A 20,622-nucleotide genomic window follows, 5' to 3' on the forward strand; every position below is an offset into this window, starting at 1 on the left:
GGCACTGCACAGTCTGGCTAGTAGAAGAGAAGTGCAGCGCCACCTATGCTCTGTCCCTGGCACTGCCGAGTCTGGATGCGGGAGGAGAGGATTGCAGCACCCCCTATTCTCTGTTCGTGGCAATGCAGAGTCTGGCTACAGGAGAAGAAGAGTGCATCACCCCCTGTGCTCTGTCCCTGGCACTGCAGAGTCTGGCTGGGAGAAGAGGAGTGCAGCACTCTCTGTGCTCTGTCCCTGGCACTGTAGAGTCTGGCTGTGGGAGAAGAGAAGTGCAGTGCTCCATGTGCTCTGTCCCTGGCACTGCAGAGCCAGGTTGCAGGAGAAGAGGATTGCAGCGCTCCCTATGCTCTGTCCCAGGCACTGCATAGTCTGGCTGCAGGAGAAGTGCAGCACCCCCTGTGCTCTCTCCCTGGCACTGCAGAGTCTGGCTGCTGGAGAAGAGGAGTGCAGCACCCCCTGTGCTCTGTCCCTGGCACTGCATATTCTTGCTGCAGCAGAAGAGGAGTGGAGCACTCCCTATGCTCTGTCCTTGTCAGCACAGAGTCTGGCTGCTGGAGAAGAGAAGTGCAGCACTCCCTATACTCTGTACCTGGCACTGCAGAGTCTGGCTGCAGGAGAAGAGTAGTGCAGCACTCCCTGTGCTCTGGCCCGGGCACTGCAGAGTCTGGCTGCGCGATGCAGAGTCTGGCTGCAGGAGCAGAGAAGTGCAGCTCCCCCTATGCTCTGTCCCTGGCACTGCAGAGTATGGCTGGGGGAGAGGAGGAGTGCAGCACCCCCTATGCTCTGTCCCTGGCACTGCAGAGTCTGGCTGCAGGAGAATAGGAGTGCAGCACTCCCTCTGCTCTGTGCCTGGTACTGCAGAGTCTGGCTGCAGGAGAAGAGAAGTGCAGCGCTCCCTATTCTCTGTCCCAGGCACTGCAGAGTTTGGCTGTGGGAGAAGAGGAGTGCAGCACTCCCTATGCTCGGTCCCTGACACTGCAGAGTCTGGCTGCAGGAGAAGAGGAGTGCAGCACTCCCTATGCTCTGTGCCTGGCACTGCAGAGACTGGCTGCGGGAGAAGAGAAGTGCATCACCCCCTATGCTCTGTCCGTGGCACTGCAGAGTCTGGCTGTGCGTGGAGAGGAGTGCAGCACTCCCTGTGCTATGTCCCTGGCACTGCAGAGTCTGGCTGTGGGAGAAGAGGAGTGCAGCGCCCCCTGTGCTCTCTCCCTGGCACTGCACAGTCTGACTGGTAGAAGAGAAGTGCAGCGCCACCTATGCTCTGTCCCTTGCACTGCCGAGTCTGGATGCGGGAGGAGAGGATTGCAGCACCCCCTATGCTCTGTTCATGGCAATGCAGAGTCTGGCTACAGGAGAAGAAGAGTGCATCACCCCCTGTGCTCTGTCCCTGGCACTGTAGAGGCTGACTGCGGGAGAAGAGGGGTGCAGCACCCCCTGTGCTCTGTCCCTGGCACTGCAGAGTCTGGCTGGGAGAAGAGGAGTGCAGCACTCTCTGTGCTCTGTCCCTGCCACTGCAGAGCCTGGCTGCGGGAGAAGAGGAGTGCAGCACCCCCTATGCTCTGTCCATGGCACTGTAGAGGCTGACTGCGGGAGAAGAGGAGTGCAGCGCCCCCTGTGCTCTTTCCCTGGCACTGCAGAGTCTGGCTGCGGGAGGAGAGGAGTGCCGCACCCCCTGTGCTCTGTCCCTGGCACTGCAGATTCTGGCTGCGGTAGAAGAGGAGTGTAGCATCCCCTGTGTTCTGTCCCTGGCACTGTAGAGTCTGGCTACGGGAGGAGAGGAGTGCAGCACCCCCTGTATTCTGTCCCTGGCACTGCAAAGTCTGGCTGCGGTAGAAGAGGAGTGCAGCACCACCTAAGCTCTGTCCATGGCACTGCAGAGTCTGGCTGCGGGAGTAGAGGAGTGCAGAGCCCCCTATGGTCTGTCCCTGGCACTGCAGTCTGGCTATGGGAGGAGAGGAGTGCAACGCTCCCTATGCTCTGTCCCTGGTACTGCAGAGTCTGGCTTCAGGAGGAGAGGAGTGCAGCGCTCCCTGTGGTCTGTCCCTGGCACTGCAGGGTCTGCCTGTGGGGGAAGAGGAGTGCAGCACTCCCAGTGCTTTGTCCACGGCACTGCATAGTCTAGCTGCGGGAGAAGAGGAGTGCAGCACGCCCTATGCTCTGTCCCTGGCACTGCAGAGTCTTGGTGCAGGAGAAGAGGAGTGCAGTGCTCCCTATGCTCTGTCCCTGGCACTGCAGAGTCTGGCTGTGGGATGAGATGAGTGCAGTGCTGCCTATGCTCTGTCCCTGGCACTGCAGAGTCTGGCTGTGGGAGAAGAGGAGTGCAGTGCTCCATCTGCTCTGTCCCTGGCACTGCATAGTCTGGCTGCGGGCGAAGAGGAGTGCAGCACTCCCTGTGCTCTGTCCATGGCACTGCAGAGTCTGGCTGTGGGAGACAAGGAGTGCAGCACCCCCTATACTCTGTCCCTGGCACTGCAGAGTCTGGCTGCGGGAGAAGAGGAGTGCAGCACTCCCTATGCTCTGTCCCTGGCACTGCAGAGTCTGGCTGCGGGAGAAGAGCGGTGCAGCGCCCCCTATTTTGTGTCCCTGGCACTGCAGAGTCTGGCTGTGCGAGGAGAGGGGTGCAGCACTCCCTGTGCTCTGTCCCTGGCACTGCAGAGTCTGGCTGTGGGAGAAGAGGAGTGCAGCACCCCCTGTGCTCTGACCCTGGCACTGCACAGTCTGGCTAGTAGAAGAGAAGTGCAGCGCCACCTGTGCTCTGTCCCTGGCACTGCCGAGTCTGGATGCGGGAGGAGAGGATTGCAGCACCCCCTATGCTCTGTTCGTGGCAATGCAGAGTCTGGCTACAGGAGAAGAAGAGTGCATCACCCCCTGTGCTCTGTCCCTGGCACTGCAGAGTCTGGCTGGGAGAAGAGGAGTGCAGCACTCTGTGTGCTCTGTCCCTGGCACTGTAGAGTCTGGCTGTGGGAGAAGAGAAGTGCAGTGCTCCATGTGCTCTGTACCTGGCACTGCAGAGCCAGGTTGCAGGAGAAGAGGATTGCAGCGCTCCCTATGCTCTGTCCCAAGCACTGCATAGTCTGGCTGCAGGAGAAGTGCAGCACCCCCTGTGCTCTCTCCCTGGCACTGCAGAGTCTGGCTGCGGGAGAAGAGGAGTGCAGCACCCCCTGTGCTCTGTCCCTGGCACTGCATAGTCTTGCTACAGCAGAAGAGGAGTGGAGCACTCCCTATGCTCTGTCCTTGTCAGCACAGAGTCTGGCTGCTGGAGAAGAGAAGTGCAGCACTCCCTATACTCTGTACCTGGCACTGCAGAGTCTGGCTGCAGGAGAAGAGGAGTGCAGCACTCCCTGTGCTCTGTCCCTGGCACTGCAGAGTCTGACTGCGCGATGCAGAGTCTGGCTGCAGGAGCAGAGAAGTGCAGCTCCCCCTATGCTCTGTCCCTGGCACGGCAGAGTATGGCTGGGGGAGAGGAGGAGTGCAGCACCCCCTATGCTCTGTCCCTGGCACTGCAGAGTCTGGCTGCAGGAGAATAGGAGTGCAGCACTCCCTATGCTCTGTGCCTGGTACTGCAGAGTCTGGCTGCAGGAGAAGAGAAGTGCAGCGCTCCCTATTCTCTGTCCCAGGCACTGCAGAGTTTGGCTGTGGGAGAAGAGGAGTGCAGCACTCCCTATGCTCTGTCCCTGACACTGCAGAGTCTGGCTGCAGGAGAAGAGGAGTGCAGCACTCCCTATGCTCTGTGCCTGGCACTGCAGAGTCTGGCTGCGGGAGAAGAGAAGTGCATCACCCCCTATGCTCTGTCCGTGGCACTGCAGAGTCTGGCTGTGCATGGAGAGGAGTGCAGCTCTCCCTGTGCTCTATCCCTGGCACTGCAGAGTCTGGCTGTGGGAGAAGAGGAGTGCAGCGCCCCCTGTGCTCTGTCCCAGGCACTGCACAGTCTGACTGGTAGAAGAGAAGTGTAGCGCCACCCATGCTCTGTCCCTGGCACTGCTGAGTCTGGATGCGGGAGGAGAGGATTGCAGCACCCCCTATGCTCTGTTCATGGCAATGCAGAGTCTGGCTACAGGAGAAGAAGAGTGCATCACCCCCTGTGCTCTGTCCCTGGCACTGCAGAGTCTGGCTGCGGGAGAAGAGGAGTGCAGCACCCCCTATGCTCTGTCTATGGCACTGTAGAGGCTGACTGTGGGAGAAGAGGCGTGCAGCGCCCCCTGTGCTCTGTCCCTGGCACTGCAGAGTCTAGCTGCGGGAGCAGAGGAGTGCCGCACCCCCTGTGCTCTGTCCCTGGCACTGCAGAGTCTGGCTGCGGTAGAAGAGGAGTGTAGCATCCCCTGTGTTCTGTCCCTGGCACTGTAGAGTCTGGCTACGGGAGGAGAGGAGTGCAGCACCCCCTGTATTCTGTCCCTGGCACTGCAAAGTCTAGTTGCGGTAGAAGAGGAGTGCAGCACCCCCTAAGCTCTGTCCATGGCACTGCAGAGTCTGGCTGCGGGAGAAGAGGAGTGCAGCGCCCCCTATGGTCTGTCCCTGGCACTGCAGAGTCTGGCTATGGGAGGAGAGGAGTGCAACGCTCCCTATGCTCTGTCCCTGGTACTGCAGAGTCTGGCTTCGGGAGGAGAGGAGTGCAGCGCTCCCTGTGCTCTGTCCCTGGCACTGCAGGGTCTGCCTGTGGGGGAAGAGGAGTGCAGCACTCCCTGTGCTTTGTCCACGGCACTGTATAGTCTAGCTGCGGGAGAAGAGGAGTGCAGCACGCCCTATGCTCTGTCCCTGGCACTGCAGAGTCTTGGTGCAGGAGAAGAGGAGTGCAGCGCTCCCTATGCTCTGTCCCTGGCACTGCAGAGTCTGGCTGTGGGATGAGATGAGTGCAGTGCCCCCTATGCTCTGTCCCTGGCACTGCAGAGTCTGGCTGCGGGAGAAGAGGAGTGCAGTGCTCCATCTGCTCTGTCCCTGGCAATGCATAGTCTGGCTGCGGGCAAAGAGGAGTGCAGCACTCCGTGTGCTCTGTCCATGGCACTGCAGAGTCTGGCTGTGGGAGACAAGGAGTGCAGCACCCCCTATACTCTGTCCCTGGCACTGCAGAGTCTGGCTGTGGGAGAAGAGGAGTGCAGCACTCCCTATGCTCTGTCCCTGGCACTGCAGAGTCTGGCTGTGGGAGAAGAGGAGTGTAGCGCTCCCTATGCTCTGTCCCTGGCACTGTAGAGTCTGGCTGTGGGAGAAGAGAAGTGCAGTGCTCCATGTGCTCTGTCCCTGGCACTGCAGAGTCTGGCTGCAGGAGAATAGGAGTGCAGCACTCCCTATGCTCTGTGCCTGGTACTGCAGAGTCTGGCTGCAGGAGAAGAGAAGTGCAGTGCTCCCTATTCTCTGCCCCAGGCACTGCAGAGTTTGGCTGTGGGAGAAGAGGAGTGCAGCACGCCCTATGCTCTGTCCCTGGCACTGCAGAGTCTTGGTGCAGGAGAAGAGGAGTGCAGCGCTCCCTATGCTCTGTCCCTGGCACTGCAGAGTCTGGCTGTGGGATGAGATGAGTGCAGTGCCCCCTATGCTCTGTCCCTGGCACTGCAGAGTCTGGCTGCGGGAGAAGAGGAGTGCAGTGCTCCATCTGCTCTGTCCCTGGCACTGCAGAGTCTGGCTGTGGGAGAAGAGGAGTGTAGCGCTCCCTATGCTCTGTCCCTGGCACTGTAGAGTCTGGCTGCGGGAGAAGAGAAGTGCATCACCCCCTATGCTCTGTCCGTGGCACTGCAGAGTCTGGCTGTGCATGGAGAGGAGTGCAGCACTCCCTGTGCTCTGTCCCTGGCACTGCAGAGTCTGGCTGTGGGAGGAGATGAGTGCAGTGCCCCCTATGCACTGTCCCTGGCACTGCAGAGTCTGGCTGCGGGAGAAGAGGAGTGCAGTGCTCCATCTGCTCTGTCCCTGGCACTGCAGAGTCTGGCTGCAGGAGAATAGGAGTGCAGCACTCCCTATGCTCTGTGCCTGGTACTGCAGAGTCTGGCTGCAGGAGAAGAGAAGTGCAGTGCTCCCTATTCTCTGCCCCAGGCACTGCAGAGTTTGGCTGTGGGAGAAGAGGAGTGCAGCACTCCCTGTGCTGTGTCAATGGTGCTGCATAGTCTGGCTGTGGGAGACAAGGAGTGCAGCACCCCCTATGCTCTGTCCCTGGCACTGCAGAGTCTGGCTGTGGGAGGAGAGGAGTTCAGCGCTCCCTATGCTCTGTCCCTGGCACTGCAGAGTCTGGCTGAGGGAGAAGAGAGTGTAGCGCTCCCTATGCTCTGTCCCTGGAACCGCAGAGTCTGGCTGTGGGAGGAGAAGAGTGCAGTGCCCCCATGCTCTGTCCCTGGCACTGCAGAGTCTGGCTGCGGGAGAAGAGCGGTGCAGCGCCCCCTATGTTGTGTCCCTGGCACTGCAGAGTCTGGCTGTGCGAGGAGAGGAGTGCAGCACTCCCTGTGCTCTGTCCCAGGCACTGCAGAGTCTGGCTGTGGGAGAAGAGGAGTTCAGCGCCCCCTGTGCTCTGACCCTGGCACTGCACAGTCTGGCTAGTAGAAGAGAAGTGCAGCGCCACCTATGCTCTGTCCCTGGCACTGCCGAGTCTGGATGCGGGAGGAGAGGATTGCAGCACCCCCTATTCTCTGTTCGTGGCAATGCAGAGTCTGGCTACAGGAGAAGAAGAGTGCATCACCCCCTGTGCTCTGTCCCTGGCACTGCAGAGTCTGGCTGGGAGAAGAGGAGTGCAGCACTCTCTGTGCTCTGTCCCTGGCACTGTAGAGTCTGGCTGTGGGAGAAGAGAAGTGCAGTGCTCCATGTGCTCTGTCCCTGGCACTGCAGAGCCAGGTTGCAGGAGAAGAGGATTGCAGTGCTCCCTATGCTCTTTCCCAGGCACTGCATAGTCTGGCTGCAGGAGAAGTGCAGCACCCCCTGTGCTCTCTCCCTGGCACTGCAGAGTCTGGCTGCTGGAGAAGAGGAGTGCAGCACCCCCTGTGCTCTGTCCCTGGCACTGCATATTCTTGCTGCAGCAGAAGAGGAGTGGAGCACTCCCTATGCTCTGTCCTTGTCAGCACAGAGTCTGGCTGCTGGAGAAGAGAAGTGCAGCACTCCCTATACTCTGTACCTGGCACTGCAGAGTCTGGCTGCAGGAGAAGAGTAGTGCAGCACTCCCTGTGCTCTGGCCCGGGCACTGCAGAGTCTGGCTGCGCGATGCAGAGTCTGGCTGCAGGAGCAGAGAAGTGCAGCTCCCCCTATGCTCTGTCCCTGGCACTGCAGAGTCTGGCTGCGGGAGAAGAGGAGTGCAGCGCTCCCTATGTTCTGTCCCTGGCACTGCAGAGTCTGGCTGCAGGAGAAGAGGAGTGCAGCACTCCCTATGCTCTGTGCCTGGCACTGCAGAGTCTGGCTGCGGGAGAAGAGGAGGGCAGCGCTCCCTATGCTCTGTCCCTGGCACTGCAGAGTCTGGCTGGGGAGAAAAGGAGTGCAGCACTCCCTATGCTCTGTGCCTGGCACTGCAGAGTCTGGCTGTGGGAGAAGAGGAGTGTAGTGCTCCCTATGCTCTGTCCCTGGCACTGCAAAGTCTTGAGAAGAGGAGTGCAGCGCCCCCTATTCTCTGTCCCTGGAACTGCAGAGTCTGGCTGCAGGAGAAGAGGAATGCAGCGCCCCGTATGCTCTGTCCCTGGCACTGCAAAGTCTGGAGAAGAGGAGTGCAGTGCCCCCTGTGCTCTGTCCCTGGCACTGCAGAGTCTGGCTGGGGGAGAAGATGAGTGCAGTGCTTCCTATGCTCTGTCCCTGGCACTGCAGAGTCTGGCTGTGGGAGAAGAGGGGTGCAGCGCTCCCTATGCTCTGTCCCTGGCACTGCACAGTCTGGAGAAGAGTAGTGCAGTGCCCCCTATGCTCTTTCCCTGGCACTGCACAGTCTGGAGAAGAGGAGTGCAGCACCCCCTATGCTCTGTCCCTGGCACCGCAGAGTCTGGAGAAGAGGAGTACAGTGCCTCCTGTGCTCTGTCCTGGGACTGCAGTGTCTGGCTGCAGGAGAAGAGGAGTGCAGCGCCCCATGCTCTGTCCCTGGCACTGCAGAGCCTGGCTACGGTAGAAGAGGAGTGCAGCACCCCCTATGCTTTGCCCCTGGCAATGCAAAGTCTGGCTGCGGGAGGAGAGGATTGTAACGCTCCCTATGCTCTCTCCCTGGCACTGCAGAGCCAGGTTGCAGGAGAAGAGGATTGCAGCTCTCCCTATGCTCTGTCCCAGGCACTGCAGAGTCTGGCTGCAGGAAAAGTGCAGCACCCCCCGTGCTCTCTCCCTGGCACTGCAGAGTCTAGCTGCGGGAGAAGAGGAATGCAGCACCCCCTGTGCTCTGTCCCTGGCACTGCATAGTCTTGCTGCAGCAGAAGAGGAGTGGAGCACTCCCTATGCTCTGTCCTTGTCAGCACAGAGTCTGGCTGCGGGAGAAGAGAAGTGCAGCACTCCCTATAATCTGTACCTGGCACTGCAGAGTCTGGCTGCAGGAGAAGAGGAGTGCAGCACTCCCTGTGCTCTGTCCATGGCACTGCAGAGTCTGGCTGAGCGGGGAGAGGAGTGCAGCACTCCCTGTGCTCTGTCCCTGGCACTGCAGAGTCTTGCTGTGGGAGAAGAGGAGTGCAGCGCCCCCTGTGTTCTCTCCCTTGCACTGCAGAGTCTGCCTGGGAGAAGAGGAGTGCAGCACTCTCTGTGCTCTGTCCCTGGCACTGCAGAGTCTGGCTGCGGGAGAAGAGGAGTTCAGCACCCCCTATGCTCTGTCCCTGGCACTGTAGAGGCTGACTGCGGGAGAAGAGGAATGCAGCGCCCCCTGTGCTCTGTCCCTGGCACTGCAGAGTCTGGCTGCGGGAGCAGAGAAGTGCAGCTCCCCCTATGCTCTGTCCCTGGCACTGCAGAGAATGGCTGGGGGAGAGGAGGAGTGCAGCACTCCATATGCTCTGTGCCTGGTACTGCAGAGTCTGGCTGCGGGAGAAGAGAAGTGCAGCGCTCCCTATTCTCTGTCCCAGGCACTGCAGAATCTGCCTGTGGGAGAAGAAGAGTGCAGCACTCCCTATGCTCTGTCCCTGGCACTGTAGAGTCTGGCTGCAGGAGAAGAGGAGTGCAGCACTCCCTATGCTCTGTGCCTGGCACTGCAGAGTCTGGCTGCTGGAGAGAGGAGTGCAGTGCTCCCTATGCTCTGTCCCCAGCACTGCAGAGGCTGGCTGTGGGAGAAGAGGAGTGCAGCGCTCCCTGTGCTCTGTCTCTGCACTGCAGAGTCTGGCTGGAGGAGAAGTGGAGTTCAGCACTTCCTATGCTCTGTCCCTGGCACTGCAGAGTCTGGCTGCGGGAGAAGAAGAGTGCAGCATCCCCTCTGCTCTGTCCCTGGCACTGCAGAGTCTGTCTGCGGGAGAGGAGCGGTGCAGCGCCCCCTATGTTGTGTCCCTGGCACTGCAGAGTCTGGCTGTGCGAGGAGAGGAGTGCAGCACTCCCTGTGCTCTGTCCCAGGCACTGCAGAGTCTGGCTGTGGGAGAAGAGGAGTTCAGCGCCCCCTGTGCTCTGACCCTGGCACTGCACAGTCTGGCTAGTAGAAGAGAAGTGCAGCGCCACCTATGCTCTGTCCCTGGCACTGCCGAGTCTGGATGCGGGAGGAGAGGATTGCAGCACCCCCTATTCTCTGTTCGTGGCAATGCAGAGTCTGGCTACAGGAGAAGAAGAGTGCATCACCCCCTGTGCTCTGTCCCTGGCACTGCAGAGTCTGGCTGGGAGAAGAGGAGTGCAGCACTCTCTGTGCTCTGTCCCTGGCACTGTAGAGTCTGGCTGTGGGAGAAGAGAAGTGCAGTGCTCCATGTGCTCTGTCCCTGGCACTGCAGAGCCAGGTTGCAGGAGAAGAGGATTGCAGCGCTCCCTATGCTCTGTCCCAGGCACTGCATAGTCTGGCTGCAGGAGAAGTGCAGCACCCCCTGTGCTCTCTCCCTGGCACTGCAGAGTCTGGCTGCTGGAGAAGAGGAGTGCAGCACCCCCTGTGCTCTGTCCCTGGCACTGCATATTCTTGCTGCAGCAGAAGAGGAGTGGAGCACTCCCTATGCTCTGTCCTTGTCAGCACAGAGTCTGGCTGCTGGAGAAGAGAAGTGCAGCACTCCCTATACTCTGTACCTGGCACTGCAGAGTCTGGCTGCAGGAGAAGAGTAGTGCAGCACTCCCTGTGCTCTGGCCCGGGCACTGCAGAGTCTGGCTGCGCGATGCAGAGTCTGGCTGCAGGAGCAGAGAAGTGCAGCTCCCCCTATGTTCTGTCCCTGGCACTGCAGAGTATGGCTGGGGGAGAGGAGGAGTGCAGCACCCCCTGTGCTCTGTCCCTGGCACTGCAGAGTCTGGCTGCAGGAGAATAGGAGTGCAGCACTCCCTATGCTCTGTGCCTGGTACTGCAGAGTCTGGCTGCAGGAGAAGAGAAGTGCAGCGCTCCCTATTCTCTGTCCCAGGCACTGCAGAGTTTGGCTGTGGGAGAAGAGGAGTGCAGCACTCCCTATGCTCTGTCCCTGACACTGCAGAGTCTGGCTGCGGGAGAAGAGGAGTGCAGCACTCCCTATGCTCTGTGCCTGGCACTGCAGAGTCTGGCTGCGGGAGAAGAGAAGTGCATCACCCCCTATGCTCTGTCCGTGGCACTGCAGAGTCTGGCTGTGCGTGGAGAGGAGTGCAGCACTCCCTGTGCTCTGTCCCAGGCACTGCAGAGTCTGGCTGTGGGAGAAGAGGAGTTCAGCGCCCCCTGTGCTCTGACCCTGGCACTGCACAGTCTGGCTAGTAGAAGAGAAGTGCAGCGCCACCTATGCTCTGTCCCTGGCACTGCCGAGTCTGGATGCGGGAGGAGAGGATTGCAGCACCCCCTATTCTCTGTTCGTGGCAATGCAGAGTCTGGCTACAGGAGAAGAAGAGTGCATCACCCCCTGTGCTCTGTCCCTGGCACTGCAGAGTCTGGCTGGGAGAAGAGGAGTGCAGCACTCTCTGTGCTCTGTCCCTGGCACTGTAGAGTCTGGCTGTGGGAGAAGAGAAGTGCAGTGCTCCATGTGCTCTGTCCCTGGCACTGCAGAGCCAGGTTGCAGGAGAAGAGGATTGCAGCGCTCCCTATGCTCTGTCCCAGGCACTGCATAGTCTGGCTGCAGGAGAAGTGCAGCACCCCCTGTGCTCTCTCCCTGGCACTGCAGAGTCTGGCTGCTGGAGAAGAGGAGTGCAGCACCCCCTGTGCTCTGTCCCTGGCACTGCATATTCTTGCTGCAGCAGAAGAGGAGTGGAGCACTCCCTATGCTCTGTCCTTGTCAGCACAGAGTCTGGCTGCTGGAGAAGAGAAGTGCAGCACTCCCTATACTCTGTACCTGGCACTGCAGAGTCTGGCTGCAGGAGAAGAGTAGTGCAGCACTCCCTGTGCTCTGGCCCGGGCACTGCAGAGTCTGGCTGCGCGATGCAGAGTCTGGCTGCAGGAGCAGAGAAGTGCAGCTCCCCCTATGCTCTGTCCCTGGCACTGCAGAGTATGGCTGGGGGAGAGGAGGAGTGCAGCACCCCCTATGCTCTGTCCCTGGCACTGCAGAGTCTGGCTGCAGGAGAATAGGAGTGCAGCACTCCCTCTGCTCTGTGCCTGGTACTGCAGAGTCTGGCTGCAGGAGAAGAGAAGTGCAGCGCTCCCTATTCTCTGTCCCAGGCACTGCAGAGTTTGGCTGTGGGAGAAGAGGAGTGCAGCACTCCCTATGCTCGGTCCCTGACACTGCAGAGTCTGGCTGCAGGAGAAGAGGAGTGCAGCACTCCCTATGCTCTGTGCCTGGCACTGCAGAGACTGGCTGCGGGAGAAGAGAAGTGCATCACCCCCTATGCTCTGTCCGTGGCACTGCAGAGTCTGGCTGTGCGTGGAGAGGAGTGCAGCACTCCCTGTGCTATGTCCCTGGCACTGCAGAGTCTGGCTGTGGGAGAAGAGGAGTGCAGCGCCCCCTGTGCTCTCTCCCTGGCACTGCACAGTCTGACTGGTAGAAGAGAAGTGCAGCGCCACCTATGCTCTGTCCCTTGCACTGCCGAGTCTGGATGCGGGAGGAGAGGATTGCAGCACCCCCTATGCTCTGTTCATGGCAATGCAGAGTCTGGCTACAGGAGAAGAAGAGTGCATCACCCCCTGTGCTCTGTCCCTGGCACTGTAGAGGCTGACTGCGGGAGAAGAGGGGTGCAGCACCCCCTGTGCTCTGTCCCTGGCACTGCAGAGTCTGGCTGGGAGAAGAGGAGTGCAGCACTCTCTGTGCTCTGTCCCTGCCACTGCAGAGCCTGGCTGCGGGAGAAGAGGAGTGCAGCACCCCCTATGCTCTGTCCATGGCACTGTAGAGGCTGACTGCGGGAGAAGAGGAGTGCAGCGCCCCCTGTGCTCTTTCCCTGGCACTGCAGAGTCTGGCTGCGGGAGGAGAGGAGTGCCGCACCCCCTGTGCTCTGTCCCTGGCACTGCAGATTCTGGCTGCGGTAGAAGAGGAGTGTAGCATCCCCTGTGTTCTGTCCCTGGCACTGTAGAGTCTGGCTACGGGAGGAGAGGAGTGCAGCACCCCCTGTATTCTGTCCCTGGCACTGCAAAGTCTGGCTGCGGTAGAAGAGGAGTGCAGCACCACCTAAGCTCTGTCCATGGCACTGCAGAGTCTGGCTGCGGGAGTAGAGGAGTGCAGAGCCCCCTATGGTCTGTCCCTGGCACTGCAGTCTGGCTATGGGAGGAGAGGAGTGCAACGCTCCCTATGCTCTGTCCCTGGTACTGCAGAGTCTGGCTTCAGGAGGAGAGGAGTGCAGCGCTCCCTGTGGTCTGTCCCTGGCACTGCAGGGTCTGCCTGTGGGGGAAGAGGAGTGCAGCACTCCCAGTGCTTTGTCCACGGCACTGCATAGTCTAGCTGCGGGAGAAGAGGAGTGCAGCACGCCCTATGCTCTGTCCCTGGCACTGCAGAGTCTTGGTGCAGGAGAAGAGGAGTGCAGTGCTCCCTATGCTCTGTCCCTGGCACTGCAGAGTCTGGCTGTGGGATGAGATGAGTGCAGTGCTGCCTATGCTCTGTCCCTGGCACTGCAGAGTCTGGCTGTGGGAGAAGAGGAGTGCAGTGCTCCATCTGCTCTGTCCCTGGCACTGCATAGTCTGGCTGCGGGCGAAGAGGAGTGCAGCACTCCCTGTGCTCTGTCCATGGCACTGCAGAGTCTGGCTGTGGGAGACAAGGAGTGCAGCACCCCCTATACTCTGTCCCTGGCACTGCAGAGTCTGGCTGCGGGAGAAGAGGAGTGCAGCACTCCCTATGCTCTGTCCCTGGCACTGCAGAGTCTGGCTGCGGGAGAAGAGCGGTGCAGCGCCCCCTATTTTGTGTCCCTGGCACTGCAGAGTCTGGCTGTGCGAGGAGAGGGGTGCAGCACTCCCTGTGCTCTGTCCCTGGCACTGCAGAGTCTGGCTGTGGGAGAAGAGGAGTGCAGCACCCCCTGTGCTCTGACCCTGGCACTGCACAGTCTGGCTAGTAGAAGAGAAGTGCAGCGCCACCTGTGCTCTGTCCCTGGCACTGCCGAGTCTGGATGCGGGAGGAGAGGATTGCAGCACCCCCTATGCTCTGTTCGTGGCAATGCAGAGTCTGGCTACAGGAGAAGAAGAGTGCATCACCCCCTGTGCTCTGTCCCTGGCACTGCAGAGTCTGGCTGGGAGAAGAGGAGTGCAGCACTCTGTGTGCTCTGTCCCTGGCACTGTAGAGTCTGGCTGTGGGAGAAGAGAAGTGCAGTGCTCCATGTGCTCTGTACCTGGCACTGCAGAGCCAGGTTGCAGGAGAAGAGGATTGCAGCGCTCCCTATGCTCTGTCCCAAGCACTGCATAGTCTGGCTGCAGGAGAAGTGCAGCACCCCCTGTGCTCTCTCCCTGGCACTGCAGAGTCTGGCTGCGGGAGAAGAGGAGTGCAGCACCCCCTGTGCTCTGTCCCTGGCACTGCATAGTCTTGCTACAGCAGAAGAGGAGTGGAGCACTCCCTATGCTCTGTCCTTGTCAGCACAGAGTCTGGCTGCTGGAGAAGAGAAGTGCAGCACTCCCTATACTCTGTACCTGGCACTGCAGAGTCTGGCTGCAGGAGAAGAGGAGTGCAGCACTCCCTGTGCTCTGTCCCTGGCACTGCAGAGTCTGACTGCGCGATGCAGAGTCTGGCTGCAGGAGCAGAGAAGTGCAGCTCCCCCTATGCTCTGTCCCTGGCACGGCAGAGTATGGCTGGGGGAGAGGAGGAGTGCAGCACCCCCTATGCTCTGTCCCTGGCACTGCAGAGTCTGGCTGCAGGAGAATAGGAGTGCAGCACTCCCTATGCTCTGTGCCTGGTACTGCAGAGTCTGGCTGCAGGAGAAGAGAAGTGCAGCGCTCCCTATTCTCTGTCCCAGGCACTGCAGAGTTTGGCTGTGGGAGAAGAGGAGTGCAGCACTCCCTATGCTCTGTCCCTGACACTGCAGAGTCTGGCTGCAGGAGAAGAGGAGTGCAGCACTCCCTATGCTCTGTGCCTGGCACTGCAGAGTCTGGCTGCGGGAGAAGAGAAGTGCATCACCCCCTATGCTCTGTCCGTGGCACTGCAGAGTCTGGCTGTGCATGGAGAGGAGTGCAGCTCTCCCTGTGCTCTATCCCTGGCACTGCAGAGTCTGGCTGTGGGAGAAGAGGAGTGCAGCGCCCCCTGTGCTCTGTCCCAGGCACTGCACAGTCTGACTGGTAGAAGAGAAGTGTAGCGCCACCCATGCTCTGTCCCTGGCACTGCTGAGTCTGGATGCGGGAGGAGAGGATTGCAGCACCCCCTATGCTCTGTTCATGGCAATGCAGAGTCTGGCTACAGGAGAAGAAGAGTGCATCACCCCCTGTGCTCTGTCCCTGGCACTGCAGAGTCTGGCTGCGGGAGAAGAGGAGTGCAGCACCCCCTATGCTCTGTCTATGGCACTGTAGAGGCTGACTGTGGGAGAAGAGGCGTGCAGCGCCCCCTGTGCTCTGTCCCTGGCACTGCAGAGTCTAGCTGCGGGAGCAGAGGAGTGCCGCACCCCCTGTGCTCTGTCCCTGGCACTGCAGAGTCTGGCTGCGGTAGAAGAGGAGTGTAGCATCCCCTGTGTTCTGTCCCTGGCACTGTAGAGTCTGGCTACGGGAGGAGAGGAGTGCAGCACCCCCTGTATTCTGTCCCTGGCACTGCAAAGTCTAGTTGCGGTAGAAGAGGAGTGCAGCACCCCCTAAGCTCTGTCCATGGCACTGCAGAGTCTGGCTGCGGGAGAAGAGGAGTGCAGCGCCCCCTATGGTCTGTCCCTGGCACTGCAGAGTCTGGCTATGGGAGGAGAGGAGTGCAACGCTCCCTATGCTCTGTCCCTGGTACTGCAGAGTCTGGCTTCGGGAGGAGAGGAGTGCAGCGCTCCCTGTGCTCTGTCCCTGGCACTGCAGGGTCTGCCTGTGGGGGAAGAGGAGTGCAGCACTCCCTGTGCTTTGTCCACGGCACTGTATAGTCTAGCTGCGGGAGAAGAGGAGTGCAGCACGCCCTATGCTCTGTCCCTGGCACTGCAGAGTCTTGGTGCAGGAGAAGAGGAGTGCAGCGCTCCCTATGCTCTGTCCCTGGCACTGCAGAGTCTGGCTGTGGGATGAGATGAGTGCAGTGCCCCCTATGCTCTGTCCCTGGCACTGCAGAGTCTGGCTGCGGGAGAAGAGGAGTGCAGTGCTCCATCTGCTCTGTCCCTGGCAATGCATAGTCTGGCTGCGGGCAAAGAGGAGTGCAGCACTCCGTGTGCTCTGTCCATGGCACTGCAGAGTCTGGCTGTGGGAGACAAGGAGTGCAGCACCCCCTATACTCTGTCCCTGGCACTGCAGAGTCTGGCTGTGGGAGAAGAGGAGTGCAGCACTCCCTATGCTCTGTCCCTGGCACTGCAGAGTCTGGCTGTGGGAGAAGAGGAGTGTAGCGCTCCCTATGCTCTGTCCCTGGCACTGTAGAGTCTGGCTGTGGGAGAAGAGAAGTGCAGTGCTCCATGTGCTCTGTCCCTGGCACTGCAGAGTCTGGCTGCAGGAGAATAGGAGTGCAGCACTCCCTATGCTCTGTGCCTGGTACTGCAGAGTCTGGCTGCAGGAGAAGAGAAGTGCAGTGCTCCCTATTCTCTGCCCCAGGCACTGCAGAGTTTGGCTGTGGGAGAAGAGGAGTGCAGCACGCCCTATGCTCTGTCCCTGGCACTGCAGAGTCTTGGTGCAGGAGAAGAGGAGTGCAGCGCTCCCTATGCTCTGTCCCTGGCACTGCAGAGTCTGGCTGTGGGATGAGATGAGTGCAGTGCCCCCTATGCTCTGTCCCTGGCACTGCAGAGTCTGGCTGCGGGAGAAGAGGAGTGCAGTGCTCCATCTGCTCTGTCCCTGGCACTGCAGAGTCTGGCTGTGGGAGAAGAGGAGTGTAGCGCTCCCTATGCTCTGTCCCTGGCACTGTAGAGTCTGGCTGCGGGAGAAGAGAAGTGCATCACCCCCTATGCTCTGTCCGTGGCACTGCAGAGTCTGGCTGTGCATGGAGAGGAGTGCAGCACTCCCTGTGCTCTGTCCCTGGCACTGCAGAGTCTGGCTGTGGGAGGAGATGAGTGCAGTGCCCCCTATGCACTGTCCCTGGCACTGCAGAGTCTGGCTGCGGGAGAAGAGGAGTGCAGTGCTCCATCTGCTCTGTCCCTGGCACTGCAGAGTCTGGCTGCAGGAGAATAGGAGTGCAGCACTCCCTATGCTCTGTGCCTGGTACTGCAGAGTCTGGCTGCAGGAGAAGAGAAGTGCAGTGCTCCCTATTCTCTGCCCCAGGCACTGCAGAGTTTGGCTGTGGGAGAAGAGGAGTGCAGCACTCCCTGTGCTGTGTCAATGGTGCTGCATAGTCTGGCTGTGGGAGACAAGGAGTGCAGCACCCCCTATGCTCTGTCCCTGGCACTGCAGAGTCTGGCTGTGGGAGGAGAGGAGTTCAGCGCTCCCTATGCTCTGTCCCTGGCACTGCAGAGTCTGGCTGAGGGAGAAGAGAGTGTAGCGCTCCCTATGCTCTGTCCCTGGAACCGCAGAGTCTGGCTGTGGGAGGAGAAGAGTGCAGTGCCCCCATGCTCTGTCCCTGGCACTGCAGAGTCTGGCTGCAGGAGAAGAGGAGTGCAGTGCTCCATGTGCTCTGTCCCTGGCACTGCAGAGTCTGGCTACGGGTGAAGAGGAGTGCAGCGCTCCCTGTGCTCTGTCCATGGCACTGCAGAGTCTGGCTGTGGGAGACAAGGAGTGCAGCACCCCCTATACTCTGTCCCTGGCACTGCAGACTCTGGCTGCAGGAGAAGAGGAGTGCAGCACTCCCTATGCTCTGTCCCTGGCACTGCAGAGTCTGGCTGTGGAAGAAGAGGAGTGTAGCGCTCCCTATGCTCTGTCCCTGGCACTGCAGAGTCTGGCTGCAGGAGGAGATGAGTGCAGTGCCCCTATGCTCTGTCCCTGGCACTCCAGAGTCTGCCTACGGGAGAAGCGGAGTGCAGCCCTCCATGTGCTCTGTCCCTGGCACTGCAGAGTCTGGCTGCGGGAGAAGAGGAGTGTAGCGCTCCCTGTGCTCTGTCCATGGCACTGCAGAGTCTGGTTGTGAGAGACAAGGAGTGCAGCACTTCCTGTGCTCTGTCCCTGGCTCTGCAGAGTCTGACTGTGGGAGACAAGGAGTGCAGCGCCCCCTATGCTCTGTCCCTGGCACTGCAGAGTCTTTCTGCGGGAGAAGAGGAGTGCATCGCTCCCTGTGCTCTGTCCTTGGCACTGCAGAGTCTGGCTGTGAGAGACAAGGAGTGCAGCGCCACCTATGCTCTGTCCCTGGCACTGCAGAGTCTGGCTGCGGGACAAGAGGAGTGCAGCGCTCCCTGTGCTCTGTCCCTTGCACTTCAGAGTCTCTGGCTGCGGGAGAAGAACAGTGCAGCACTCCCTGTGCTCTGGCCCTTGTACTTCAGAGTCTCTGGCTGCGGGAGACGAGTAGTGTAGCACCCCCTATATTCTGTCCCATAGGAACTCCATTGCAATACTTGGCATTTGGGTGCATAGCCAGGAACCTGAAAGCAATACAATGGTAATTGGATGAGTACAAGGGATGTTGACAGCAACACCTGACAGGGTGAGCACCTGAAACGTTGGCGGCAATAACTGGAAATAGTGCCAGTAATTGAGTTTTTAATGGGAATAATGTGAGTTCCTGTATTTGACTCTGATTCCTGGCAGTGGGAAACAGGATTATCTTACCCTCACCTGGTGAGATTGCTCTGAGATTTAAGTGTGTCCACCATTTATCATGTATCTGTAGTTACACAAACAAGATTGTGGCATTGCCGTCATTTAAATAATTCAGTCACACTTAGCAACCCCACAGACACACCTTACACTTCTATTGAAGCGCTCTCTCCCACCTACTACATGATCCCCATCTACCACACAAGCCTGTAGCCCCCCAGCCAGACAAACGTAGCATATTACAGACACAACCTTAGCACCACTCAAACGACCCCTCTTCCCCACTTACACATCCCTCCAATGCTCAACGATTACACCAGCATGATCACACATTGCACCCCGCTCAGAGAAACCCTGCAAGTACCACCATAATTCATGTGTAAAGAGTTCCCAACTCTCTATCAAGTAGGAAGATGGATGCGGGGAAAGGTCCTGGCTAAAGAACTCATCCCCCGCTGTAGATAACATTTTCATAGCAATGATAAATCTTCCTTTTGCTTTTACTGGTGGATTATTTTTCCACACTCACAGAATCTTTAACTCTTTTTATGGGTGTCATTTTTTATTGTCTTTTAAAAGTTATCCTCTTTGACAACTTTTTGGCAATAAGTCCCTATTGTGTTGCTGGGTTGCCCTAGGGGCTCCCCTTTTAACTTTCTCTCGCTAACCTTGAGATAACTACAGTTCCCAAGGGTAGAAAGGATCTTTGGATCCCTTTTACATTTTATTTCGTGAGACCAGCAACCCCACCTTATGTGCAGTACAGGGAAAATACTGAGTATCCCTTTTCTCATCTTAAATGTAACATGTATGTTACAAGGCATAGAGCAGCATCCAGCCACGGGGAAAACCTTGCCTAGAGCCTTCCCTATGATCCTTGCTGCAAAAGTCCTTCCAGTGTCCTGTCTTCTGTCTTCTTGATGAAGGAATTCAGCAACTGGGTTTTTGGCTGCAGGTCCTGAAGTTCTCCTGCTGCAAAATCTTCTTCTGTGCTGAGGTACTGTGATGGCTTGGGTATTTACTTACCTTAAGTCTCTTGTGATTTCTGTGTAGTTTTGGGGTGTTTTCTGTAATTGGGAGTCCTCTCGTCCAGTGCACCCAGGCCCACTGCTAGAATCCTGCTAGGGTGTCTTCTGTGAAGCCCCTGGACCCTCAACTAACTCTAGAGCAAAACACTTGTTCTAACAGTCTTCCTCAGGAACTCTGACTTTTGCTACTTAAGAACCTATCCTGACCTGCCTGTTGGACACTGGACCCTAGTGACCACCCGTCTGCCACTGAGAACACTCATGCTCCAAGAATAAGGCAAAGACTTTTAAAGGATTGGCCCTTTTGCCTAGAAAAGAGAATAAGTGTTTAAAAGATACTTACTTGCAAAAGAAGTTGGTTGGTAACTGAAACTCTGAGAGTGAACAGTTACAAAAGTTATAACTTACCTTAGAAATGTTCTGCCATTCTGAAAAGTATATGTCAGGTTAGTACTTACCTTAGACATGGTCTGCCGTTCTGAAAAGTATATGTCAGGTTATTACTAACCTTAGAGATGGTTTGTTGATCTGAAAAGTAGATATATGTTTGTTTTACTTACCTTAGGCATGTTTTGAAATTCTGAAAAGTATATTAAACCTCTTTCTTTCCTTAGAAACTGTTTTACCATTCTGGGGAAGAATTTTCATATGCAATTGTTGAGGTGGTTAAAGTGCATGTTTATGCAATGTCACCAGGTTCGACTGTGACAGATTTTGGCAGCAACGCCATTGTGTTGCTCAAAGTGTATTTACTGTCATCAAATTAAAGTGAATTAAAACTAAACTCAAAACAGATGATTTAAATAAAATTGAATGGACATTTAAAGCATTGTACAACAGTTTGTAACACTGATCCTTATGCTTGTGCAGTCTTGTGCCCTGCATGTGTTATGGCACGGGCAGCCCCCCACAGAGCGACCCACGGTGTATACACCAGTGACAGACTTACCTATGCCAAGAAGGAGTGCAGAAGCCAGGAGAGCGCACAGGAGGACCTTCATCTTTGCTGGAGGGGGAGAGAGGCTGTGTCTGATGGCTGATGTCTCTGTGAGTGTGTCCTCCAGCAATGTCTCTGCGGGTTGCCTTCGCCTGGTGCTGGTGTGGCATCCTGCTGTGACCGCTTTATAAAGCATCACAGTGTTGTGGGGACGCTTGTTGTGCAGTCACATGTGCACCAAGGAGACAGAGTTTATGCGGGTGTTGCAAAGAAACAATACCTCTCTGGGTGCACACAGCATTGCTACCCCCTGCAAGAGAAGCATAATGGGGGCTGGGGGGGGCGATTGCAGGCGCAGGTGTAATCCCAGCCCTAACGACTGCACGTGGCGTCTGCCGTGAATACAAAAGAACCCCACATTCCTAAATTGAAAACTAACGATAAGCGCAGGGTGAACCCAGGAGAAGGAACAACTGTTTCAATTTTATGGCGTG

The 20,622-nt window shown here is 58.0% G+C and overlaps 1 protein-coding gene across 1 annotated transcript in view; it reads right to left on the reverse strand.

The window, feature by feature from the left end:
• The window catches only part of LOC138498718 (prostate stem cell antigen-like), an 82,843-nt gene extending 62,563 nt beyond the window's left edge, over window positions 1–20,280 (reverse strand). Inside the window, exon 1 of the mRNA XM_069622360.1 lies at window positions 20,141–20,280. Within this exon, the coding sequence (XP_069478461.1) occupies window positions 20,141–20,192 (52 nt within the window). The 5' untranslated portion in view covers window positions 20,193–20,280. The remainder of the gene's footprint in view (window positions 1–20,140) is intronic.
• Between the last annotated feature and the right edge of the window lie 342 nt (window positions 20,281–20,622).

This window comes from Ambystoma mexicanum, chromosome 5q (assembly GCF_040938575.1).
Source record: "Ambystoma mexicanum isolate Mex_15411 chromosome 5q, UKY_AmexF1_1, whole genome shotgun sequence".
In the NCBI taxonomy this organism is placed as follows: Eukaryota; Metazoa; Chordata; class Amphibia; order Caudata; family Ambystomatidae; genus Ambystoma; species Ambystoma mexicanum.